Here is a 20772-nt window from a genome sequence, read left to right as displayed (position 1 = left end):
ACGTAAAATTGGAAGTGTCTTGGCGACAGAAAACAAATATATATATATATATATATATATATATAAATTAACCCCAAATAATTTGGTTTCCCCCAACTGTCATGGCTCACAGATAATTCATGACTTTGGACATCATTTTATTTCCAAAAGATGAGGTTTCAGAGGGCAAATGCACAGTTGTCCTGAGTACATTTTCCCACACGGACCTATTATGAAGGTGATCCTTCCATAATATCAAAACATTAGGATGCAGCTTTCCCTTTGCCCTCTCTTAATATTCAAAAGTTCATTAAGTCCAGCTAATTTGGAGAAGGGTTGTTTAGGAGACCCATCTAAAAACAAATACTTTAATCTCAGTAATTACCTGGGTCAAAATGACCTCCCTTTTATTGAGTACTAACCGATTCTTTTCCCCAGAGACTTAACCCCAAGAATAGAGGCATGGAAACATGTCCTGTTTTTTTGCTCCTTCTAGAGTTGTTAGCAGTTCCAGAAAAGGGGAGAGGGGGCTCATCTTCCACTAGACAAGAGGAACAGCAGGCCAGTCAGACAGTCTGTGTTAAGCAGTGTCTTTAAAAAATGATAATTAAAAAACAGATATGACTATTTAGGTATCCCTCCTCAGGGCTATGTTGATATGAGGAAAAATAACTTTGGAGACAACATTCACTCCCACTATTACTGCTTGGAACCCTTGTGCCATTGCTCTGACATCACAATGATAAAAATACTATGATGAATTCCAACTGGATGAGAAGCAGTATGGGAGGTTAATCCCGATGCCGTGGAAACATGTCAAGGATGAATTCAGCAATGCCGATGAAATAGACAACTTGTGCAATACCAAAGAGTGGGGCAATGACCAAGGCTCTGCAATATGCCCCTTTAAAAAAGGCCAAGGGACCCTCATTACGCCAGATTTTCCTAGAAAAAGACACAAAGAAAAGAGATGAAATCACAGCTGGCTTCAAATATCATGTCAAACCATGGATGGTTTTAATAATGGTTTGCTGAATACATTACATTAGCCCATAAATCATAGCTTACAAACTACACTGTCTGGAGTTGGCAAATATGCAAAGCCAGTATCAAATCAACCACTTTACATGTCAGGTTTACACACCAAATCCTGGGGGGGGGGGCAGAGGAGGAAGTGCATCTCTTAAACATGAGTCCACCTAGGTTTCAGGTCTGACACTAGCCATAAAATGGTGTGGGGGTGGAGATAACAATTGCAATCCAGGAGGTCTTGAAAGCTTTCAGAAGCTCTGCTCTGGAGATAATCAGATATAAAAACCCTTCAAGATGGGCTTTAGAAAGCTGTTGGGCTTCTTGCTGTTGTACTGGACTCCTTGCTTGTAGCAAGAATTCTGTCTGAATTCTATTGCTGAATTAGCCATTCAGTCTCTGTGGCTGCTAGTTCTTGGGGCTTAACTTGCTTGTGAGTGATCTAGAGTATGGGATGGTTAAGGATCACCTTGGTAACCATGGACCTGACCGAAGTCACTGAGGACTCAACAGACAACAAGGATAACACACTAAATCTGGTCTTATCTTGGGCCAGTTGTAATGTGAAGGACATCACCATAAGGTTTTTTTTTTTTTTGCCATAGTTGGATCACTCTATGATTGCTTGCTGAAACTGTAGCAAGTTTTATGCCAACCACTCTAAAGATACTATCCTTCCATTGCTAATCTTCTATTAACTACTCATTAACAACATCCTTCAGACAGAGATAATTTACCTGGTACAGTCTATTATCCCTGAATATGTGTCCTCATTGACTCCTCTCTGCAAGGACTGAAGTCTTGTCTTGATTACTGCAGAAAGATATAATAGTACAGCTCGTTATAATGCCTTAATTTGTGTCGAGTTATTTTTTGCAAGTTTTTCAATTGTTACAGATACTTCTGTTCAATTACTGGACAAGATTTTATCAATTCTCCCTCCCAAAACATATTAATATTTAATCTTGGTCTAGAACATTCCTCTTAGAACTATGTATGAACAGCCCTCAGCAAGCTTTTCTTAAAGAGAGAGAAGAGCCCTTAAGTCATATTCTCTGATTATCTAAGGAATTTCCTTGGGAATCGTACATTATCTGATAATGAGGAATTTGGATAATACACTGTGTGATTGACTTTGGGAGACAGAAGGAGGAGCTGAACCTAGACATCCTCATGTAAACATATCTCAACCCACAGAAAGAAAAGAGGAATGGGGACCATTTCAGAAGGGACCCTCCTGAATTCTCTATAAAGTAAAAATAAAGAGGGGGGAAGTACACTTAGACCCTAACATTAGAGGTTTTCAATGAAAAGAGACATTGACAGCTTTTTGTTCGGAGTTGTTTGTGAACCACAATAAAATACTTTGGAAAATCCCACTGCTGAAGAAAATGAAACTAGGGTTAGGTCGACTTGGAGTAACGGGTGAAAAATATTTATAGGGATATATTCTTAGCAGTTTCCTAAAAAAAAGAGTGGGTAAGTGTCTTTGATGTGTGGGAGCTAATTTTAATTTAAAATGTTCCAAACACATAGGGCTTATTTTAATTATAGCTTTTTAAATGTCTGTTTTACTGTTTTTCTTTTCTTTTGGTTGTTTTCCTCAGCATCCATAGCCAGCAATGCTGATAGATGTTCCTGCCCCTGCACCCCAATGAATGCTATAAAAGTACTTACCATCACAAGGATTGACAGCTACAGCTGCTGTGCTGCCTGCCGCACATCCAGACAGGAAGGAGACATAGAATGGAGCCTTGACTTCAGGGCTCTTCTGCCCCAGTTTGTTCAGGTTGGCAAACAGTGGAAAATAAACAATGGAAAATGGGACATCCCTACAAAAAAAGAGGCACACAAATGAGTGGGATTTCTGAAAACCTGTTTCTGTCTGTCCTGTAATAATATTAGTTGGCCACACACTTGTTCATTATAACTATCTAATGCAGTGGTTCTCAACCTTTTTAATGCCACGACCCCCAATCGATCATAAGTCGAGGACTACTCAACCGGTCGTAAGTCGAGGACTACTCAACTGGTGCAGCACCGTTTGCAGAATGGGACTTTTGGCGGGCTCAGCAGGGCAGAGACAGCCTGGACAATTCCTATTGGCTTTTGAAAGCCAATAGAATTAGACTCTATTCAAGAGAGTCTATTCTATTGGCTTTCAAAAGCCAATAGAATAAAAGGAAGTAGCACAGCTAAGGAAAAGGGGGAAAAAACGGCGGACTGTGTTGTTTGGCGACCCCCGTGAAATGGTCGTTCGACCCAAAATGGGGTCCCGACCCACAGGTTGAGAACCACTGATCTAATGTGTGCATTGAGAAGGTAATTCTGTTTCTCACTTTATACTTGCATTTAGCTCCAAAAAGCTACTCCACAGAGCATCCCTGGCAAGTGTTTGGCCTGCCTGACTGAATGAACACTCAAGTGAAGGTAATGGTGCTCATTCAGATCCACCCCTTTCCAGCCAAGCCCTTTCTTCTCTCCTATAATATTTTCTTGCTTCCAAGCTACATGAAAAGACATCTTCTGAGAAGATTTGTTTCTGGGGATTTTTATTTATTTATTTTGCTTGTAACTAACCAAATCAGCCACAAACAGTAGCGATCCTTAACATAATTTTAGTAATACCTCAGAAATAATAAATACAACACTTCTGAGAGACATACATGATTTCTTTTGAACCCGGGATAGGGCCAAGTGGCTGTGCTCAAAGGCAGGAATTCCCATATATTAGGACCTTTTATTTCAACACACACATGCAACTGAAATGGTTGTGTTGAGTCTGGAGAAAATGCCAACCTAACCAACGTGGCTCCAAGTCCTTTATACAGTCCTGCAATGCCTTTGCTCCGAAGCAAGTCTCTTGTGATCTGGATCGCTGTCATTCGTGTTTCTACCACTGACTCTGCAGCTCCAGTGCCAGCGGATGGGCTGAGCTGAGCTTGTCCTATCATGGACTTCTTCTGAGCAGCTGCAGAGGAACGAAAACAACAAAACCACTTCAGATTCTTCCATTTTACTCTGCGCATGCAGCACAAGTGGAAACCCTGACAGATGGTTAAGCTGTTAAAAAGGTATTCTTCTCTGACCTCGGAATAAATAGAGCACAAGACACAAGAATTTTGCTTGTTCTTATTCAAAGATTACATATCTTTGCTAGGGGTGTGCTCATTTGTAATTTTTTTTATTGGTTAGCTATTACCACAGGGGTGTCAAACTGCCGGCCCGTGAGCTGGACACATCATCCGGAAGCTGCGCCCACCCCATTGCCGGCCATGGCAAAACCATCCCGATATGTTGCGCGACATCACGTGACATCGCAAGTTTGACATGTGTGTATTACCATTATGATGAACCAGGTTTCTGGAAGACCAATATATGTATATGCTAATGTACTGAAAAAATTAGAATCCTTCTATTTATGAAAAAAAAAAATTCTACTGTATATCAAGCTTGGACTGATGTGAAAGAAGAATATCTATTCCTGAGACTTTATATGTTGGTTTAATAAAACTGTCAACATTCAGCCTTTGAATTAACTGGATAATATTATTGTATAGTTAGTCCTCGAATTACAACCACAGTTGTGATCAGAATTTCTGTCGAATCCAATTTTATGACAATCATGCATTGTTAAACAAATCCAGCTTCCCCAGTGGGTATTTTATTGCTGGAAATAGGCAAACCCTCCCCCAAAAATCATGAATATGAGCCAGTTGCCAAATACGTGAATTACAATCAAATGATCATGGGGGTGATGTGACAGTCATAACTGTTAAACAAATGGTTATAAGTCAAGGACTACCTGTATAAGGTCTAGATTTAATTCATTATTTAAAAATTGGATCATGCTTTTAAAATTAAAGAAAGTTATATAATTTTAGTAGCCTGATACATTGTTTTCTTTGATATTCAACTACCCCCCCTATAGTTAGAATTAGATACAATGTAAGTGTAGGTTTTTGGTTTTGTTTTTAGTATTGCTTCACATTTCTTATTTAAATTTTTTCTTTTCCTTTTCAGGCAGTTACCTTTTTTTTTCTTTCCTTAGGTAGTTTAGAATTGCTTCCCCCCCTTTTTGTCACTATATAGCTCTTTGTACAGTTTATAATTCATATTTAGCTCTTTGTATGTATTTTACATAATAACATACAATAGTCCTGCATTCATTAATAATATAGTTATAATTGTTATAGTTAAGATGCTGTTTAGGTTATACACAATATTATAAACTAGCAACTAAAAGATTTTTTTATAAAATAAATGTTAATGTTTTTGAAGTGTATTAAAATCATATTTAATAATAATAAATAAGACTTCTGGGAAATCAACAGCAAACTGAAGACAATACTACAAAAAGTGGAGCCAACAACCACAGTAGAATGAAGAGTTGGCTATCTCTGTGATAATTCCTCTCAGGACAAGGAGAGGACTTGAGATTGCCCACAAGTGCTCCAGACAGTTGCTCCTCACAAGGAGACTGCAAGCCAGTAGTCTCTTGCAGATTTAGAATTGTAGGAGGTGAGGAAATAGACCTCTTGCACAAACTATAATCCATGCCTTTAAAAGGGCACTGGGGTCATATAATTCCTTTTCTAATCACTTCTGAAATTTGTTTGTTAACTGCTTCAGGAAAAACAGAACCTTTTAAAAAACTTTTGTATTGACAAACCTTATGATCTTGCCAGACCAGAAAATTACACTTAATCTCAATCTTAATGATGTAAAAGTTTTACTTTTTTCCCTCTGAATTTCGGCTGAGGGCACATATCAAGGACAGCCATTTTAATTTACATTTAAGATCTACACCCTCTGCTTTTCCCCATTAACTACTCCCTTTGTAATCCTCCTGTTTTTTGCCATAGTTTTTTCATGTAGTTTTTTGCTACATGAAGTCCTACCAAAGCTAGTGCATAGAGTTAAAATAGTTTCTAAGCAACTAAGATACTTATGTCAACTTTTGTGCTACAGTGACAATTTTCTGCAAAAAGAAAATAACAAAAAGAACCTGCATTAGCTTATTTGAATTGAAAAAATGCAGAGATGGGGAAAAAGAGGCAAATAAAAGTATAAAAACTGCTCATCCATAGCACTCTAGCTTGACATAATGTCTACATTAGACTGTGGTTTTAGGAAATGAACAGTGAAGCTAGCTCAGCTCCAGCAAGAGCAGCCATTCTTCATTCAGCTCTATGTCCCACACTAGCATCACTTCAGAAGGAGGTGGAAGTGGCTGCCAGAAGCACTATGGACTGCTGATTTGGGGACCTACAACCAACACTTGGAAGGTGTCCATTTGGAGATGTCCCGTTCCTGAATCATTAAAATTAACATTTAATATAGTAGTTAAGTGAAGTATGTCACACCATTTCAGAGCACACGCATTCATCCTTTTCCTGCTCTACACATAGATTGAGTACCGGATTTTGTTTTGAAGTAGATCAGTCCACCAAAAAAGAAAAGTTGTGGGTTTGTTTGTGTGTCTGTGTGAAGAACAGTGGCACATAAAATTTGTCTAAGGCAAAACTAATACACCTGTAGGGCTCAGGAAGGCAACTGTACAAGTGGGGGAAAGAGAGAAAGTTGAATAAAAGCATCAAGAGTGACAAATTCTCTTCCTTGCATGAGTTCTCCAGTTTAATAATTTACCACCACAAGAAAGCTATTCTTTTTCTTTTCTCCACTATTTAAATACTTAAAGATCCAGTTTCATTAAAAAGGGGTCTTATAAATGAGGTATATCTGGACAAAAAGAGAAAAGACTTCTCCATAAAAAAAGGGAAGGGACTGTTGTTATCACAGCTCTAATCTGTCAGACTCTAAATTTATTCCTAAACTTTATTATTGAATTCGGCTATTAAAAATTGAGCTATTTAAGAGACCTTTTGATTTTTAATATAATCATCCATTTCTTATATTTATTGCTGTTTGTAAGCTGTTTGTATCTTTATTTTAATGATTTTAATCTTTGGGAGGATATTTATGTAGATTTGTAATTATACCATGGATATTTTAACAACATTGTGATTGTAACCTGCTGAGATTTTTATCAACTGCTATGGGTGAAAAAAAAGAGTAACAATAACTCAATATTCCCAATCTGGCATCCTGTCATTGTTTTACAAGGCCGTCCTGTTATCTCCATAGTCCTGACCATTTTCAGGACATGGTAGAAATTTTAGTCTAAATCTATGCCTAAGATGGATGATTTGCTAAGAAGCTGCATCTTTCTCTTTGTAAAATCTTAAGTTAGGATAGCTTGCCTCAAGTCCCTCTACCCATGAAGCAGCTTACTCTTAGCTTTCTCCCCTTAATAAGGAACCATTGGATGCATTTTCTGTTATTACATGAGCACTATAAGGAGAGAGAGAGAGAGAGAGAGAGAGAGAGAGAGAGAGAGAGAGAGAGAGAGAGAGAGAGGGAGAGAGAGAGAGAGAGAGATAAGTTACCAATTCGGCCTGCATCTTGCAGCTGGATTTTGAGCATCTCCATGGGAGTGGTGACAATCACCTGGCAGGTCCCCGCCCCACAACCAGCCAGCATCTCTTTTGGCAGCGTCAACTTGCTCCTGGCAAAAATACAGGGAAGAAAGAAACAAGCACAAAAGAAAATCAATCCAACCACCTGCTTGATTTCAAGCAGCAGCAACAATAAACCAGCCAGTTTTGTTCTTTCAGTCAAATGGCAGTTTTGGTTGCTAAGGAATCAAATGACAAACAAACTGTAGGGAATGGGAGACATCAAACCTGTCCAGTTTGGGTCTTCTTGATCATGAATGCAATGGCATATAAAATCTGAAGATGACTAGCTCAATGACACGCCACTGCAGCACAATTTTGAAAAACCAAAGTTGTTTTTTTTAATGAACAAAGACAGCACTCAGAAGAATGCAAATATATACTGTTCTTGCTTTTTTCAAAGACAATTTCTATGTTGTTATTTTAAAACAAAAACTACAGACAGATTTATCCAAGCACACTCTTTGGCAAAATACTGGAAACATAAACTAATAAACCACAAACACTGGAGGAAATGAAAGAATTCTGGGGGAACTAATTATGTTAATCTGTAAAGCTAGATGTCTCTCTAAGAGGCTGACAAGAATTCTGTTTTGGAAATAAAGCCACCACAGTGCTAGGCAGTAAATCTCTCCCTTACAGTATTTTGGCTTTGCAGAAGTGTAATGCAAATCGTAATACTGCATACAGCTGTCATCACCTGACACCGTTGCAATCAAAATGTAATAGGAGACTGTAGCCACAGGAGTATCATCACCATCAGAGCAAAGGAAGATAGCAAGAAAGGAATTTGGTTTTCTTAGTCAGGCAACACTTTGAGAAAGAAGTAACTTTCAAGGAGGGCAATATAACAAGGATGAATAAGAGAAGCAACTGAATCATGAGTCTTCCCTTTAACCCTGAGGCATATTGGCTTTAGGTATTATTAGCCCTTTCCATCAAACTACAATCTGTTGCTGTAAAAGTTTGTAATCTCAAAAGCCTCATAGGTAACTCCAGAGTGCCTATAACCTTTGCCACCATATTGTATGATTTTCATGGGAGAAAATGAAAATTATTAAATACATGGGGATTAATTGAATTAAATACTGAACTGTTTGTTTTCCACTACTGGCTGCAAACAAGTAGGAAGTTCCACATACTTTTGATAACTTAGCATAATATAAGACAAGTGACCAAGTCTAAAACTCTTAGCCTGTAATACTAGGCAAAAGCAGAGAACTTCACAGTGTTGGGAATAGAAGAGGTTGAATTCCCATCACACTCATCAAGAGATTATCTTCAAAGCCAGAATTAAAAGAATATGCTACCTGATTAAAAAAATAAAACCCTCCCAACAGTCATGCCTATGGTAGAACTCAAGACTTTCTGTTTTCTTCTTTTCAACATACTATTTAACTCCATGATCTGAAACATTTTAGTATGTTTATAGGGTGTTTTTTTAAAGGGGCTTTTGACTAGGCATCCATGACCAACGACCAGCCTAATCAGAAAGAATGATCTGAAACAATGCTTTTAATATGTACTTTTGCATTTTTAATATATCTGTTACTGTACATGATGGAAAAAATGAGAGGAGATCATTAAATCACTTTAGTTACACCGAATAAAGAGGATCAGGAAAAAATAGTTTAGGTAAAGAGATCCAGAGTGGAACCCTCTTTCTGAATGCACAGGCTGGCCTATTTCTGGCACTAAGGTTAATTTGTCACTTCTCAGAGAATTCGGAGCAGCCAAAGATCTTGGCCACCAGCCAGAGATGGAAATGAGGTGGTACATTGCCCAGTTAGGTCTTCAAAGTCAACACCACATAGCTGAAGCTTAGCATCTGTGATCCATCAAAAACCTCCCTCTGTGGGAAGCCTGGAGTAGCATAACATTCATCCCCTTACCTACAGTAGAGGGACTGCCACTGCTTCAAGTTTCCTCTCCGGCTCAGAAAAATAGCTTCAGGCAACCACATGCAGCCAGCTCCTCAGTCTGCATGATTGCTGCTTAGGTGCGGAGTTCTCTAATCTGAGGAGATTATAGTTGTAAGGCCACAGCAGAGATGATCAAATCACTAAATATAGATTTCTCCTTTGAGAATATAGGAAGGAATTTTCACTGCACACAAGTGTCACATTGGTATAAGAGGAAAACAGAGAGTTGGAAACATCCTTTTGAATCCATTAAAGCAATCCATTCCCTCTTTGAATAGAATCTGGCAGGAAATCAAGTTCTCTAAAGGACTAGTTTTCTGTATTAGTTTTTTTCCTCACAAAATAGTCCTCGACTTGTAGTCCTCACAAAATAGTCCTCGACACGTAACAGTTCCCTTAGTGACCGTTTGAAGTTACAATGGCACTGAAAAAAGTGATTTATGACCATTTTTCACACTTATGGCCATTGCAGCATCCCCATAGTCTGGTGATTTACATTTGGATGTTTGGACAACTGACTCACATTTATGACAGATATCCTGGGGATATCTGATCATCTTTTGCAAACTTCTGACCAGGAAAGTCAATGGGGAAGCCAGATTCACTTAATAACCATGTTACTAATTTAACAACTGCAGTGATTCACTTAACAAATGGGGCAAGAAAAGTCATAAAATGGGGCAAAACTCACTTTAAAAATTTCTCACTTAGCAACATAAATTTTGGGTTCAACTGGTTATAATTTGAGGATTACCTGTAACTCTTAACTCCCTCACAGGTTTAGATTTTCTTTTGAATATCTGTTGAATATTATTTTTGTGTGCTCAAAAACTGAGAAGTGAGCACTAGATACTTTAAAAATGCCTTTGCCTCTTTTTAAGATGAGCTACAATATTTTAAGAATTGGAGCTAGTTTGTCACTTGCCTCCAAAACTTTTCCTCAAATTTTTCACTGAAACACGACTGAAATAATCTTACTTTCTGGATCAGGATGGGCAGAAACTGGGTCATAGCCTGTTTGTGATATTTATTTTTGGTAAAATGTTGAGCTTCTCCTGATTCATGAAAGGCTACTTTGAAAAAACTCTCCACACGTGTTGGAAAAGCAATTCCCAGCATTTCTAATTAGCAAGGCTGAAATCATTATGGAAGCTGCAGTCTGGTGAATAATGCTTTGAAAAATGCTGTTCTAAAGAATGCTGGATAAGTAAAAATTATCTAATCTTTTACAGTATAATCATTTATAAACCACGTTTCTACTCACAGTTTCTCAGAAATGAATCATCATTAATCAGCAATCCTTTAAATAAGCTTTTACAATTTAGAGGTCTTGGGTAAGTAAGTAAACTGAAAACCCATGGTAAAAGCTTTTTAAAAAGAGCTCATACTATATTTAGCAAAAAAAAAAAAAAAAAAAACCAAGAACTCGTGAACATAATTATAGTTGCACTAAAAATAAACAAATTAAATATTCAGTACTAATTGAAACAATTGAATTGAAACAATTTCCCAAGAATATTATAAAGTTAGAAAAGAATTATATTTCTCATAACTAAAGCTAGCATACCAGGGGTCCCCAACTTGTGGGCTGCAGCCCACTATCAAGCTGTGATCTCTTGGCCACTGGGCCACATGAATGGCCGGCCAGTGAGTGCACCCCCCCCCACACTCACGCTAGCCCTGTCCTGAGTGTTGCGCAGGGGCTAGGCCCGCTCCCAGCATTGCACGGATGCTCGCACTGGCCCCATGTCACGCAGGACCTAGCCCCGCCCCACCCCCATTTGCATCCCATACACACACGCGGCCCCATGCTTCCCTCTTCCTTTCCCTCTGGGCTGCCAACCTAGAAAGATTGGGGACCTCTGTTCTAAGCTGTTAAAGTGATGAGTAAGGAAAAGGTTGCAGAGGGCATCAGGTTGATCTTCAGAATTCCCTATGCCAATCTATGCATCTGTGTCAGTCCTTTGAGCTACCGTATTTTCCAGCGTATAAGACGACTTTCTAAACCCTGAAAATTTTCTCAAAAGTCGGGGGTCGTCTTATACGCAGGAATATACGGGTAGCTGTTCTCTGAATTTAAAACCAATCTGCCCCCTAATGGCCGGCCCTATTTTTTTTTTTTTTTTTTTTGCAGAAATAAGCACTAACAGGACAAAGCTTTCTAGCAGCAAAGGAATGGAACTCCTATTGTGCTCATCTATAAACAGAAATTCAATATTGTACTGTATTTTCTGGCGTATAAAACGACTTTCTAAACCCTGAAAATCTTTTCAAAAGTTGGGGGTCGTCTTATACACCCAGTCGCCTTATACGCCGGAATATACGGTAATCCAGACAAAAAGCATCAACCAATACCTTTACTGTAGTATTACATAGTGGAATTTTGCCTGTATGAAAGTACCTGTCCCCTCCCTTACTTTTACACTCTCCAAAACCAGGGAGGGTCCCTTCTGAGATACTTTGTCTACCTCCACTCCTGTATTGAACTGAGATTTCATTTATCAGACCATCCCCATTGACTTCATTTGTCAGAAGGCCGTAAAGGGAGCTCACATGACCCCTGGACACTGCAACCGTCTTAAGTATGAATGAGTGGCCAAGCAAGTGTCTGAATTTTGATCACGTGATTATGGGGATGCTGCAATGGTTGTAAGTGTGAAAAATGGTCATAAGCCACTTTTTTCACTGCCACTGTAGCTTCGAACAGTCACTAAATGAACTGTTGTAAGTCGAGGACTACCTGTGTACCATTTCCTATCACCCCATTCCACTGGACTGTCATCCCTTTAGCAGAATTAACCTAAGCTGCTTTTACAACCTAGTAAAATGGACTTTGAATATGGGGGTGGGGCAGCAGCGGCCCCAGTTAGGTTTTTGAAAACATGGGTACTTCAGTTGTTACAATGCTGTAGTGGGATTGAAATATGTGAACTACTGGTTCCCTTTGTGGATGCCGCTTCCGGAAGTCCATTCTGGGCCTGGGCAACAAAAAATTAGCTACCGGTTCTGCCGAAGTGGTGCGAACTGGCTGAATCCCACCACTGTTACAATGTGGCTAGCCAATCAAAGAACCTCTCTTTACCAGAAAGTGAATTGATGAAGATACACTTCCAGGATGCTATGCCATAGATAAACCAAGCATTGTAAGTTCTCTCTCATTTTTTGTGTATTAAGCAAAACAGTATCACTTACAGGAAACATAAAAAGGAGGGGGGGAAGTATCAGTTTTCCTGCTGATTATGATAGGATGCATAAAGAAACAGTTAATGGAACCATGCTTAATAACCAGGAAGGGAAAGAACAAAGCTCAGCAAATTTCTTTGGCCAATCCTAAACAGCAATGTGAAGGTCAAGATAAAAAGAATAAGATTTTATTGCACCACAGGGAGGAGTCAATATTAACTAAGATAAAGTTCCTTTGGAAAAAATGATACAGACAGTTCTCATTTAGTGACCACAACTGGAACGGCAACTTGGTCATTAAATGAAGTGATTGCTAAGTGAAACCACATCTGTGCTTTCAATCTTACTTCAGCTTTCTTTTGCTTTATAGAGCTGCAAAAGTCACAAATGCAACGTTTGGTTGCAAATTTACTTTTTGATCACTGTCGTAACTGCAGTCACTAAATGAGGCAGCCGTTAAACAAAGATTATCTATAGTCAGAACATTTTTTAAATGTTTAAAAACATTTACAAAAAATATTGTTTTTTACTAGCAATTTCTGAGACACATTAACCAATGGGGCCAAATGATGGTATACATATGCTCCAAAATCACCTGTAGAAATTATGCAGTGCAAAGCAGGATGCTATTTTCAGACTCTTGCAAGCACATATTTTTCTGCAATAAAGTCCTGTAAATATTTACTCAGATGCAAGTTTCACAGTGTTTGAGAGGATTTGCGCCTTTCAGAGGCCTTGACCATTCTTCTTTCCCCTCATGAAATCTACCATCATTGGTATAAAATATAGGAAAATATTGAACTGGGTCACATCTGTTATGAAATTACTTGGAGAAGGACCTGGGTTAAGTCTCAAGTTATGGGACTTAATTTATTCCCATCTGAATGGCAACTGAATTGTCCCACTTAGGATGGCCCCTGACTTGTTACACTTTTAATCAGATCTTTTAGAGTATTTTTTACGCTTCTTGTGGTTAATTATTTATTTTTTCATTCTTGGTTGTTTGTAAATCACAGTACTTGGAGCAGTGGTTCTCAACCTGTGGGTCAGGACCCCATCTGGGGGGTCGCCAAACAACGCAGTCCGCCATTTTTTCCCCTCTTTTCCTTAGCTGTGCTACTCCCTTTTATTCTATTGGCTTTTGAAAGCCAATAGAATAGACTCTCTTGAATAGAGTCTAATTCTACTGGCTTTCAAAAGCCAACAGGAATTGTCCAGGCTGTTTCTGCCCTGCTGAGCCCACCAAAAGTCCTATTCTGTAAATGGTGCTGCACCAGTTGAGTAGTCCTCGACTTACAACCGGTTGAGTAGTCCTCGACTAACGACCGGTTGGGGGTCGCGGCATTAAAAAGGTTGAGAACCACTGACTTGGAGAGAGACAAAATGTAAGTGGGGATATAATTAAAAATAATTGGGTAATAGTTCTCATAGGCAACAATCAGCAAGTTCTAAAAATAACGCAGCATATACATTACAGTGCACACAATGCAGACCAATAAAGGGATTAATTGTCATCAGAGAATACCTAGGATAAAAGCCTAAGAGGTATCCCTCCAATTTTATTGTTATCATTATGGCACTGTTTGCACAACCTGCTTAAGCAGGTTAGTCATTAACCAGTAACTTTCCTGACACTGGTTCTGGCAGCACAGGATAACGTTCCATTCACTTTGTGGAATATGGAATCCCCACCAGCAGCCCTCCCACTCCACCTCCTTTCACAATGCTCTGTACAGATCATCATCCCTCCCCTCTCCAAACACAGTCCCAGGGACAGAAGGCAATCATTCCCCAGGGCAGAGGTAGGCAACCTTTGCCTACCCCTGCCCCAGGAGTACAGGAAAACCTCCAGCTTTCTTCCATGCTTTTCCAACTGGCGCACTGAAGGTGCTAAAATGTGGACCTCAACAATAACATGATGCATACTTGAAATAATTTTATATCTGGTCTTGAAATGGAAAAACATAGCTCTGTGTTTTTCAAAACAGACTTGTGTGCTACAGTGCTGAATCAAATCATTAAAATTCCAGCTCAAGTTCCAGCTGTTTTTCTGTTATCTCTGCAATCACTCCTGTGCAAAAGCAGCACATGTATTAATATTTCTGCTATATCCAGGGACATGCAAATGTGCATTCACTTAACCAGTTCCACCCCACTAGATTTATTGTTGCTTCTAACACAAATATATCTATGATGCTACAAAACTATCTTTGCGGCCAGAGGTCTAAAGCAGGTAAAACCAGTTCCACTAATCTTGGCCCTGCTATTATCAACAAATCATTTAACAGCCATAATATGCCAATTACGTGTTTCAAGAAATGCATTTCCAAGCATTCCACAAGGAATTTGACTGAGGCCCATGTCATCCTCAGAAGTTTTAGATTATCATAAATACCGGGGCTGTAACCCCCCAAGGTCAGCCCACAGAATCATAATTGAGAATGCACATAGGGAACATATGAAAGCAGATACACTACTGAATTTAATAATCCCAGCTTAAGTTTGTCTGCTTAAACAAACAAAATCCTGACATCACTTATGCAACCTTCTGAAAAAAAGAAAAAAGAAAAATCCTGTGCCTGCTTTATGGTAATCAGTGTTTCAGACGAAAAGGGACCCTGAATCTTTGCATGATTAAACTGGTAATATTTATTCAATATGCCAGCCCCCTTCTGCAGGGAAACAATATTCATTTTCTGCATTTCTACATTGAAAATTCAGATGGCATGATTACAAACTGAACATTTCATATCTTTAGGTGAGCTAAGGAAGGAGCAGAGGGGTGTATCTAGCAGGCTTAGTGAAGACATGGTGAAGCCCCGCATCAAACAGCTTCATCCCAAATTATAGCACCATTTCTGGTCCACCTTTCACTACTGCAAAGGCTTTTGTTTCAACACATTGCTTCACAATTTCCCTTCATTCAAAAATAATAAAGCTTCCCATCTATGGATTCACATTTGGTGTTCCATTAAGCCTTTCCCAGGACAAAGGCGTTTGGAAGTTAAGTGAAATCTTTTGCAATTATTTATCCTGACAATAGCACAAGAATAAAGACAGGCTTTATAGCTCCTTCCTAACCCAAAGGACCTAAAAAAAAATTACTTTATAAGAAAACTGATTTTGATGGGAAAAATATCTTGGGAGAAAAGGGCTCATTAAATCCCTCTTTTTTGCCAAGACCTAACTCAGGAACATCCAACTTTGGCAACTTTAAGATCTGTGAACTTCAACTCCCAGAATTCTCCAGTCAGCATGGCTGGCTGGAGAATTCTGGGAGTTGAAGTCCACAGGTCTTAAAAGTTGCCAAGGTTGACACACCCCTGATCAAACTAAACACCACTCCTACCCCACCCGATTGGCTGCATATTGGATAGGATGAAAAGGTATCATGTGCTCAGTCCCCTATCTCCCAGGAATTGTAAAGACAATGGAAGTATTAATTAAATTCATAATGTCTTTGGAGAAGGTATATGATATTATACAGAGACACAATCTACTGCATGTGGTAAAAAAAAAAACCAGTTCAGCTCAGTCTATTAAACACACTATTTTTAGCAGCCCAAATTACCGATGGAAATAAGTGACCCTCTGGGGATGACTTTCACTTTCATTTTCCACAGGCATCATTCTCATCAGCTATCAGAATGACATTTTACAGCTATACAGTATAAAAATTTTGTGCGATCCAAAGTTAAGAAAAACTGCATGTTTTCATTATTGAGCACCTTGTTTTGATTATCACAAGATAGTCAAAAACAAGTGTAATTAAAAAGGATAGTGTCATGGTTCTGATAGATGAGACTTTATAAAAAGGAGGAGGTGGTGTTTAGGATTGTAGCATATGGGAAGAGTCTATTTTCCCCTAATTTCTCTATTCCAAATCTTGGTGCTGATGTCAGATTTCCTTCTGAGGGAATAGCAACTACTGGATGGGAGATATTTAAAAGATTTTATGGTATGTAGGCATGGAGAAGAAATGCACTGGCATTTCTTCTAGCCCTGCCCCCCAGTTATTATTTCTAAGAAGAAAACAGACAAGCAGTGTGCATTTGCATTTTAATTGCTTTACTTGGCATAAAAAGTCATAAACAAGTGAGAAACTTTTTAGAGTTTCCAAAAAGATCTCAAAAACATATATTCCTAATAGCTGAAATTAAATAATTACAGGTAATGTTATAGAAATATCAACCAAATATGAGGATTTAGTTGTCCGAGAAAGGAATTCCCTTTGATGATAACAATTATCTTGTGATTATAAGCTCCATGCCTAGATTTAAATACTATAAATTTTGGTCAGTTCTGTATTATTATTATTTTTGCAAATACTGTATTTCTAAAATAAACAGTTCTAGGAAAATAATTTGGATGTCTACAATCTAATCCCACATTTTGCCAAAAAACTATAACAATGTGAAGTTTCCATGGTTTCCAAGCTGGCTTTGTTGCCTTGCTATATTGCTTAAAGCGTTTTGGTGAAGTAGAAAACTTGGGCATTTTTTCACATTATCTGCGTATTAAGGATATTGTCTTAATATGGAAGTTGGAATTTTATTAAGCTATAATAAGATGCATCAACAATCATACAACCCTAACAAACGGCACAACTTATAGTTAATGGAGGTTTGTCAGAGGTGTTTTCAATTGAGAAGGGGACCAGATAGGGTTGTCCATTGTCACCATTGCTGTTTGTTTTAACTTTGGAAATTTTGCTGATTAAAATTCGGGAATCACAGAAAATAAAAGGAATAGAAGTTAATAAAAAAGAATATAAATTAAGGGCTTTTGCAGATGATTTGGTTGTTATTTTATCCCAACCAACTTATTCTGTAATTGAATTGTTACAACTGATACACCAGTATGGACAAGTTTCGGGTTTTAAAATTAATAACAATAAGACCAAAATATTGCTTAAAAATACGACCAATTTGGATAAGGAGATCCTAGTTAGGTTGACAGATTTTGAGGTTGTTAATAAGGTAAAATATCTGGGGGTTATTTTATCTGCTTCTAATGCAAAACTGTATAAAAATAATTATGAAATGCTGTGGGTTAAAATACAAAAGGATTTGGGAAATTGGAAGAAGCTGCAATTGTCCCTATTGGGGAGAATTGCAGCGATTAAAATGAATGTTTTGCCAAAGTTTCTCTTTTTATTTCAAATGATACCTATTTTAAAGAATGAGGCTAATTTAAACGAATGGCAGAAAGGTATCAACAAATTTATTTGGGCAGGGAAAAAACCAAGAGTAAAACTTAAAATTATACAAGATATTCGTGAGAGAGGTGGACTCAAGGTACCGAATCTGAAATTGTATTATGATGCTGTGGTGTTAACATTAATTAATGATTGGGTTAACTTAACAAATGTAGATGTACTCCTCCTGGAGGGATGGGATTTACTTTTTGGATGGCATGCCTATTTAATTTTTAATAAGAAGGTTGATAGGGTTTTTAAGTCTCATATTTTAAGAACTTCCTTACTTTGGGTTTGGAAGAAATATTACAGAAGTGATTCAAGAATTCCATTATGGGCTATTCCATGGCATGCGATAGAAGGGATAAGGAGAGGAGTTAAGATGGATAGTATTTCTTATACACAATTACTTAGATGGGATGGTAAAAATTGGCAATTAAAATCCATGGAAGATCTAATACAAGAAAATATTATTTATTCATGGTTTCAGTATAGACAATTATTGGAAAGGTGGAAGATAGATTGTAAGGTGGGTTTGCTTAGAGAGGATGAGAATTTGTTAAAACAAATAAAAGATCAAAGACGAACCCATATTAAAAGAATTTATGGGGTGTTAGTGGAACTGGATTCAGAAGCAGAACTAGTTAAAGATTGTATGGTTAAATGGGCACAAAACTTTAATGAATCGGTTCCATTAGATACTTGGGAGATTATTTGGGTGAGGAATGTCAAATTTACACAAGCCCAAAACTTACGGGAAAACTTTTATAAAATGTTTTACAGATGGCACCTTGATCCACAAAAAATGTCTCGTATGTATTCAAACTTGCAGCCTAAATGTTGGAGATGTGACTGCTTGGATGCTACTTATTATCATATTTGGTGGTTATGCAAAAATATAAAAGCTTTTTGGATTAAGATATGGTGGAATATTCAAAGAATTTTTAAAAGAAGGATAAAATTTACTCCACAATTGTTTTTGTTGGGTATTGTTTCCGATTGTGACAGTAAAGAAACTATATTAATGTTAAATTTAATTACAGCAGCTAGGTTGTTAGTAGGGCAATGCTGGAAGAAGGAATCCTTGCCTACTTTGCAAGAATGGTTTCTTAAAGTTTCCTATTTAGCGGAAATGGCAAAGATTTCGGCTTTTTTGAAAGATCAGTCGCAAGAGAAGTACCTTTTGGTATGGAAAAGATGGATAAATTTTATACAATATAAGTATGATATAAAAAATATTATTTAGCTTTTGAATAATTTATATTTAAAGTTTAAGATATTTTTTAGATATATTTTTTTTCTTTTTCTAATTTCTTTTTTTTTCTTTTCTTTTTTTTCTTCTTGTTTCTTTTCTTTTTCTCTTTCTGTTTTTTAAATATTGGTGTTAAAGTATTTTATGATTTGTTTAATTATTGTAACCAAATTTGTATATGGTTTATTTGTGTTTAAAAATTTTTCTTTTAAATTTTAATTAAGCCTGTATTCAGCTCTGGGAAGGTTGAGGGAGGGTTGGGGTGGGTTGGGAGGGTTGGGGGGGGAACTTTTTTTGTAAAACTTTAAAAATTTTCAATAAAAAAAAACAAAAAAAAAACAATCATACAACCCTGACTTACTTTTAGAACACCAAAACAGTAAGTAGCAACCATTCCTGCCTGGAATAAGGAGGATATCATATTTTGACAACTACCCTCCACCCTCCACTAAATAGAGCAGGTCAAAAGGTGAAGAAATAGTTTGTCCTAGTCCAAAAAATATACAAATTGCCTGTTCTGGAGTTGGGATGTATCCATTTCTATATTGTGAACAGAATAAAGCAATTCCAAATTATAGAAGCAAAATCAACAGATATTGATGTTCAACTGTTCTGTGAATTATAATGGGAGGAAAATACACAATGGGGTAACAGTGACATAGTCCAGCTTAATCCCCCCACTTTTGTTGGAAATCCTTATGTGCAGTTTGCCCCACACTCCACTTACCCATCTTTGGCAAGATGATACCTAAAGAAATCATTGGCAGCTAACTTGATGGCTTTTTCCGGAGTCACAAGTGTTAGATTCACTGCAGCTCCTGGACAAGAAAAAGAAGAGCACACAGAGCTTAGTGGTTTAAGGGATTTTAAATCATCTTTGCATGCTGACAATCAATTGTGCTCAAAACAAAACGTGAATCCTAGGAGAAGGCATCTACACACAGGAAAAGGCATGTTATGATTGGCAGCCAGCAAACACTAACAAGTACTGTGTTGCTATTTATCCTCTCTCCTATATTGGGTTGTAACTGTGCTACATAAAGACAGTCGTACATTCATATACTGCCTGGGAAACGGCTAAACTGCAGAGGAACTTTGCTAGCATTTTCTTTTAAAAAAGCTAACAGGTACAATTCTTTCCCAACAGCTGATGGTAGGAAAGGGAAATTAATTCTTGGACAGGATAAGCCAGTTGTCCCAGTGTCATTTCTTCAGCTGTAGAAATACAAAACTGATATTTGCACAATTTATCTACTTGCATTTGCATGTTTTCAAACTGCTAGGTTGGAATGATCTGGGCTGAGGATGGGAACTCACGCTGTCACATGGAGCTTGGAGCTTGGGTCTCAAACCTGGGCTGCTGGCTTTCCAACCAAGAAGCTGGAAACAAGCACCACTGAGCATCCATCCATCCATCCACCCACCCACCCACCTAATCTTTGTGTGCAGGTTCAACCTGAACCTGTGGGTATGTCCTAATTCATGGGTGTGGACCATGGAATGAATGAATTCAATTCCTTCCTTCCTTCTTTCCTTCCTTCCTCCATTCAATATTTATACTGTGGTTCTACATAATGTGGAGGGCCGCAGAGTCCATACCCATGAATTAGGACATATCTACAGGTTCAGGTTGAAGCTCACACAGCCACTGCACCGAAGAATATATACATCTTTTCAGCACATGCAATCCAA

At 37.9% G+C, this 20772-nt stretch overlaps 1 protein-coding gene across 5 annotated transcripts in view; it reads right to left on the bottom strand.

Annotated features, from left to right (window-relative positions):
- Positions 1-360: 360 nt before the first annotated feature.
- SLC25A22 (solute carrier family 25 member 22) overlaps positions 361-20772 on the bottom strand; it is a 68124-nt gene continuing 47712 nt past the window's right edge. For all 5 annotated transcript variants that reach the window (XM_039321927.1, XM_039321931.1, XM_039321929.1 and 2 more), the window contains exons 5-10: positions 19808-19898; positions 7458-7576; positions 3808-3979; positions 2686-2840; positions 1746-1821; positions 361-924 (exon numbers count right to left, since the gene is read on the bottom strand). In XM_039321927.1, the coding sequence (XP_039177861.1) occupies positions 771-924; positions 1746-1821; positions 2686-2840; positions 3808-3979; positions 7458-7576; positions 19808-19898 (767 nt within the window). In that variant the 3' untranslated portion in view covers positions 361-770. The remainder of the gene's footprint in view (positions 925-1745; positions 1822-2685; positions 2841-3807; positions 3980-7457; positions 7577-19807; positions 19899-20772) is intronic.

This window comes from Crotalus tigris, unplaced genomic scaffold (genome assembly GCF_016545835.1).
Source record: "Crotalus tigris isolate CLP2741 ecotype Arizona unplaced genomic scaffold, ASM1654583v1 scf7180000023830.6690815, whole genome shotgun sequence".
NCBI lineage: Eukaryota > Metazoa > Chordata > Lepidosauria > Squamata > Viperidae > Crotalus > Crotalus tigris.
This window is presented reverse-complemented; position numbering and strand designations above follow the sequence as displayed.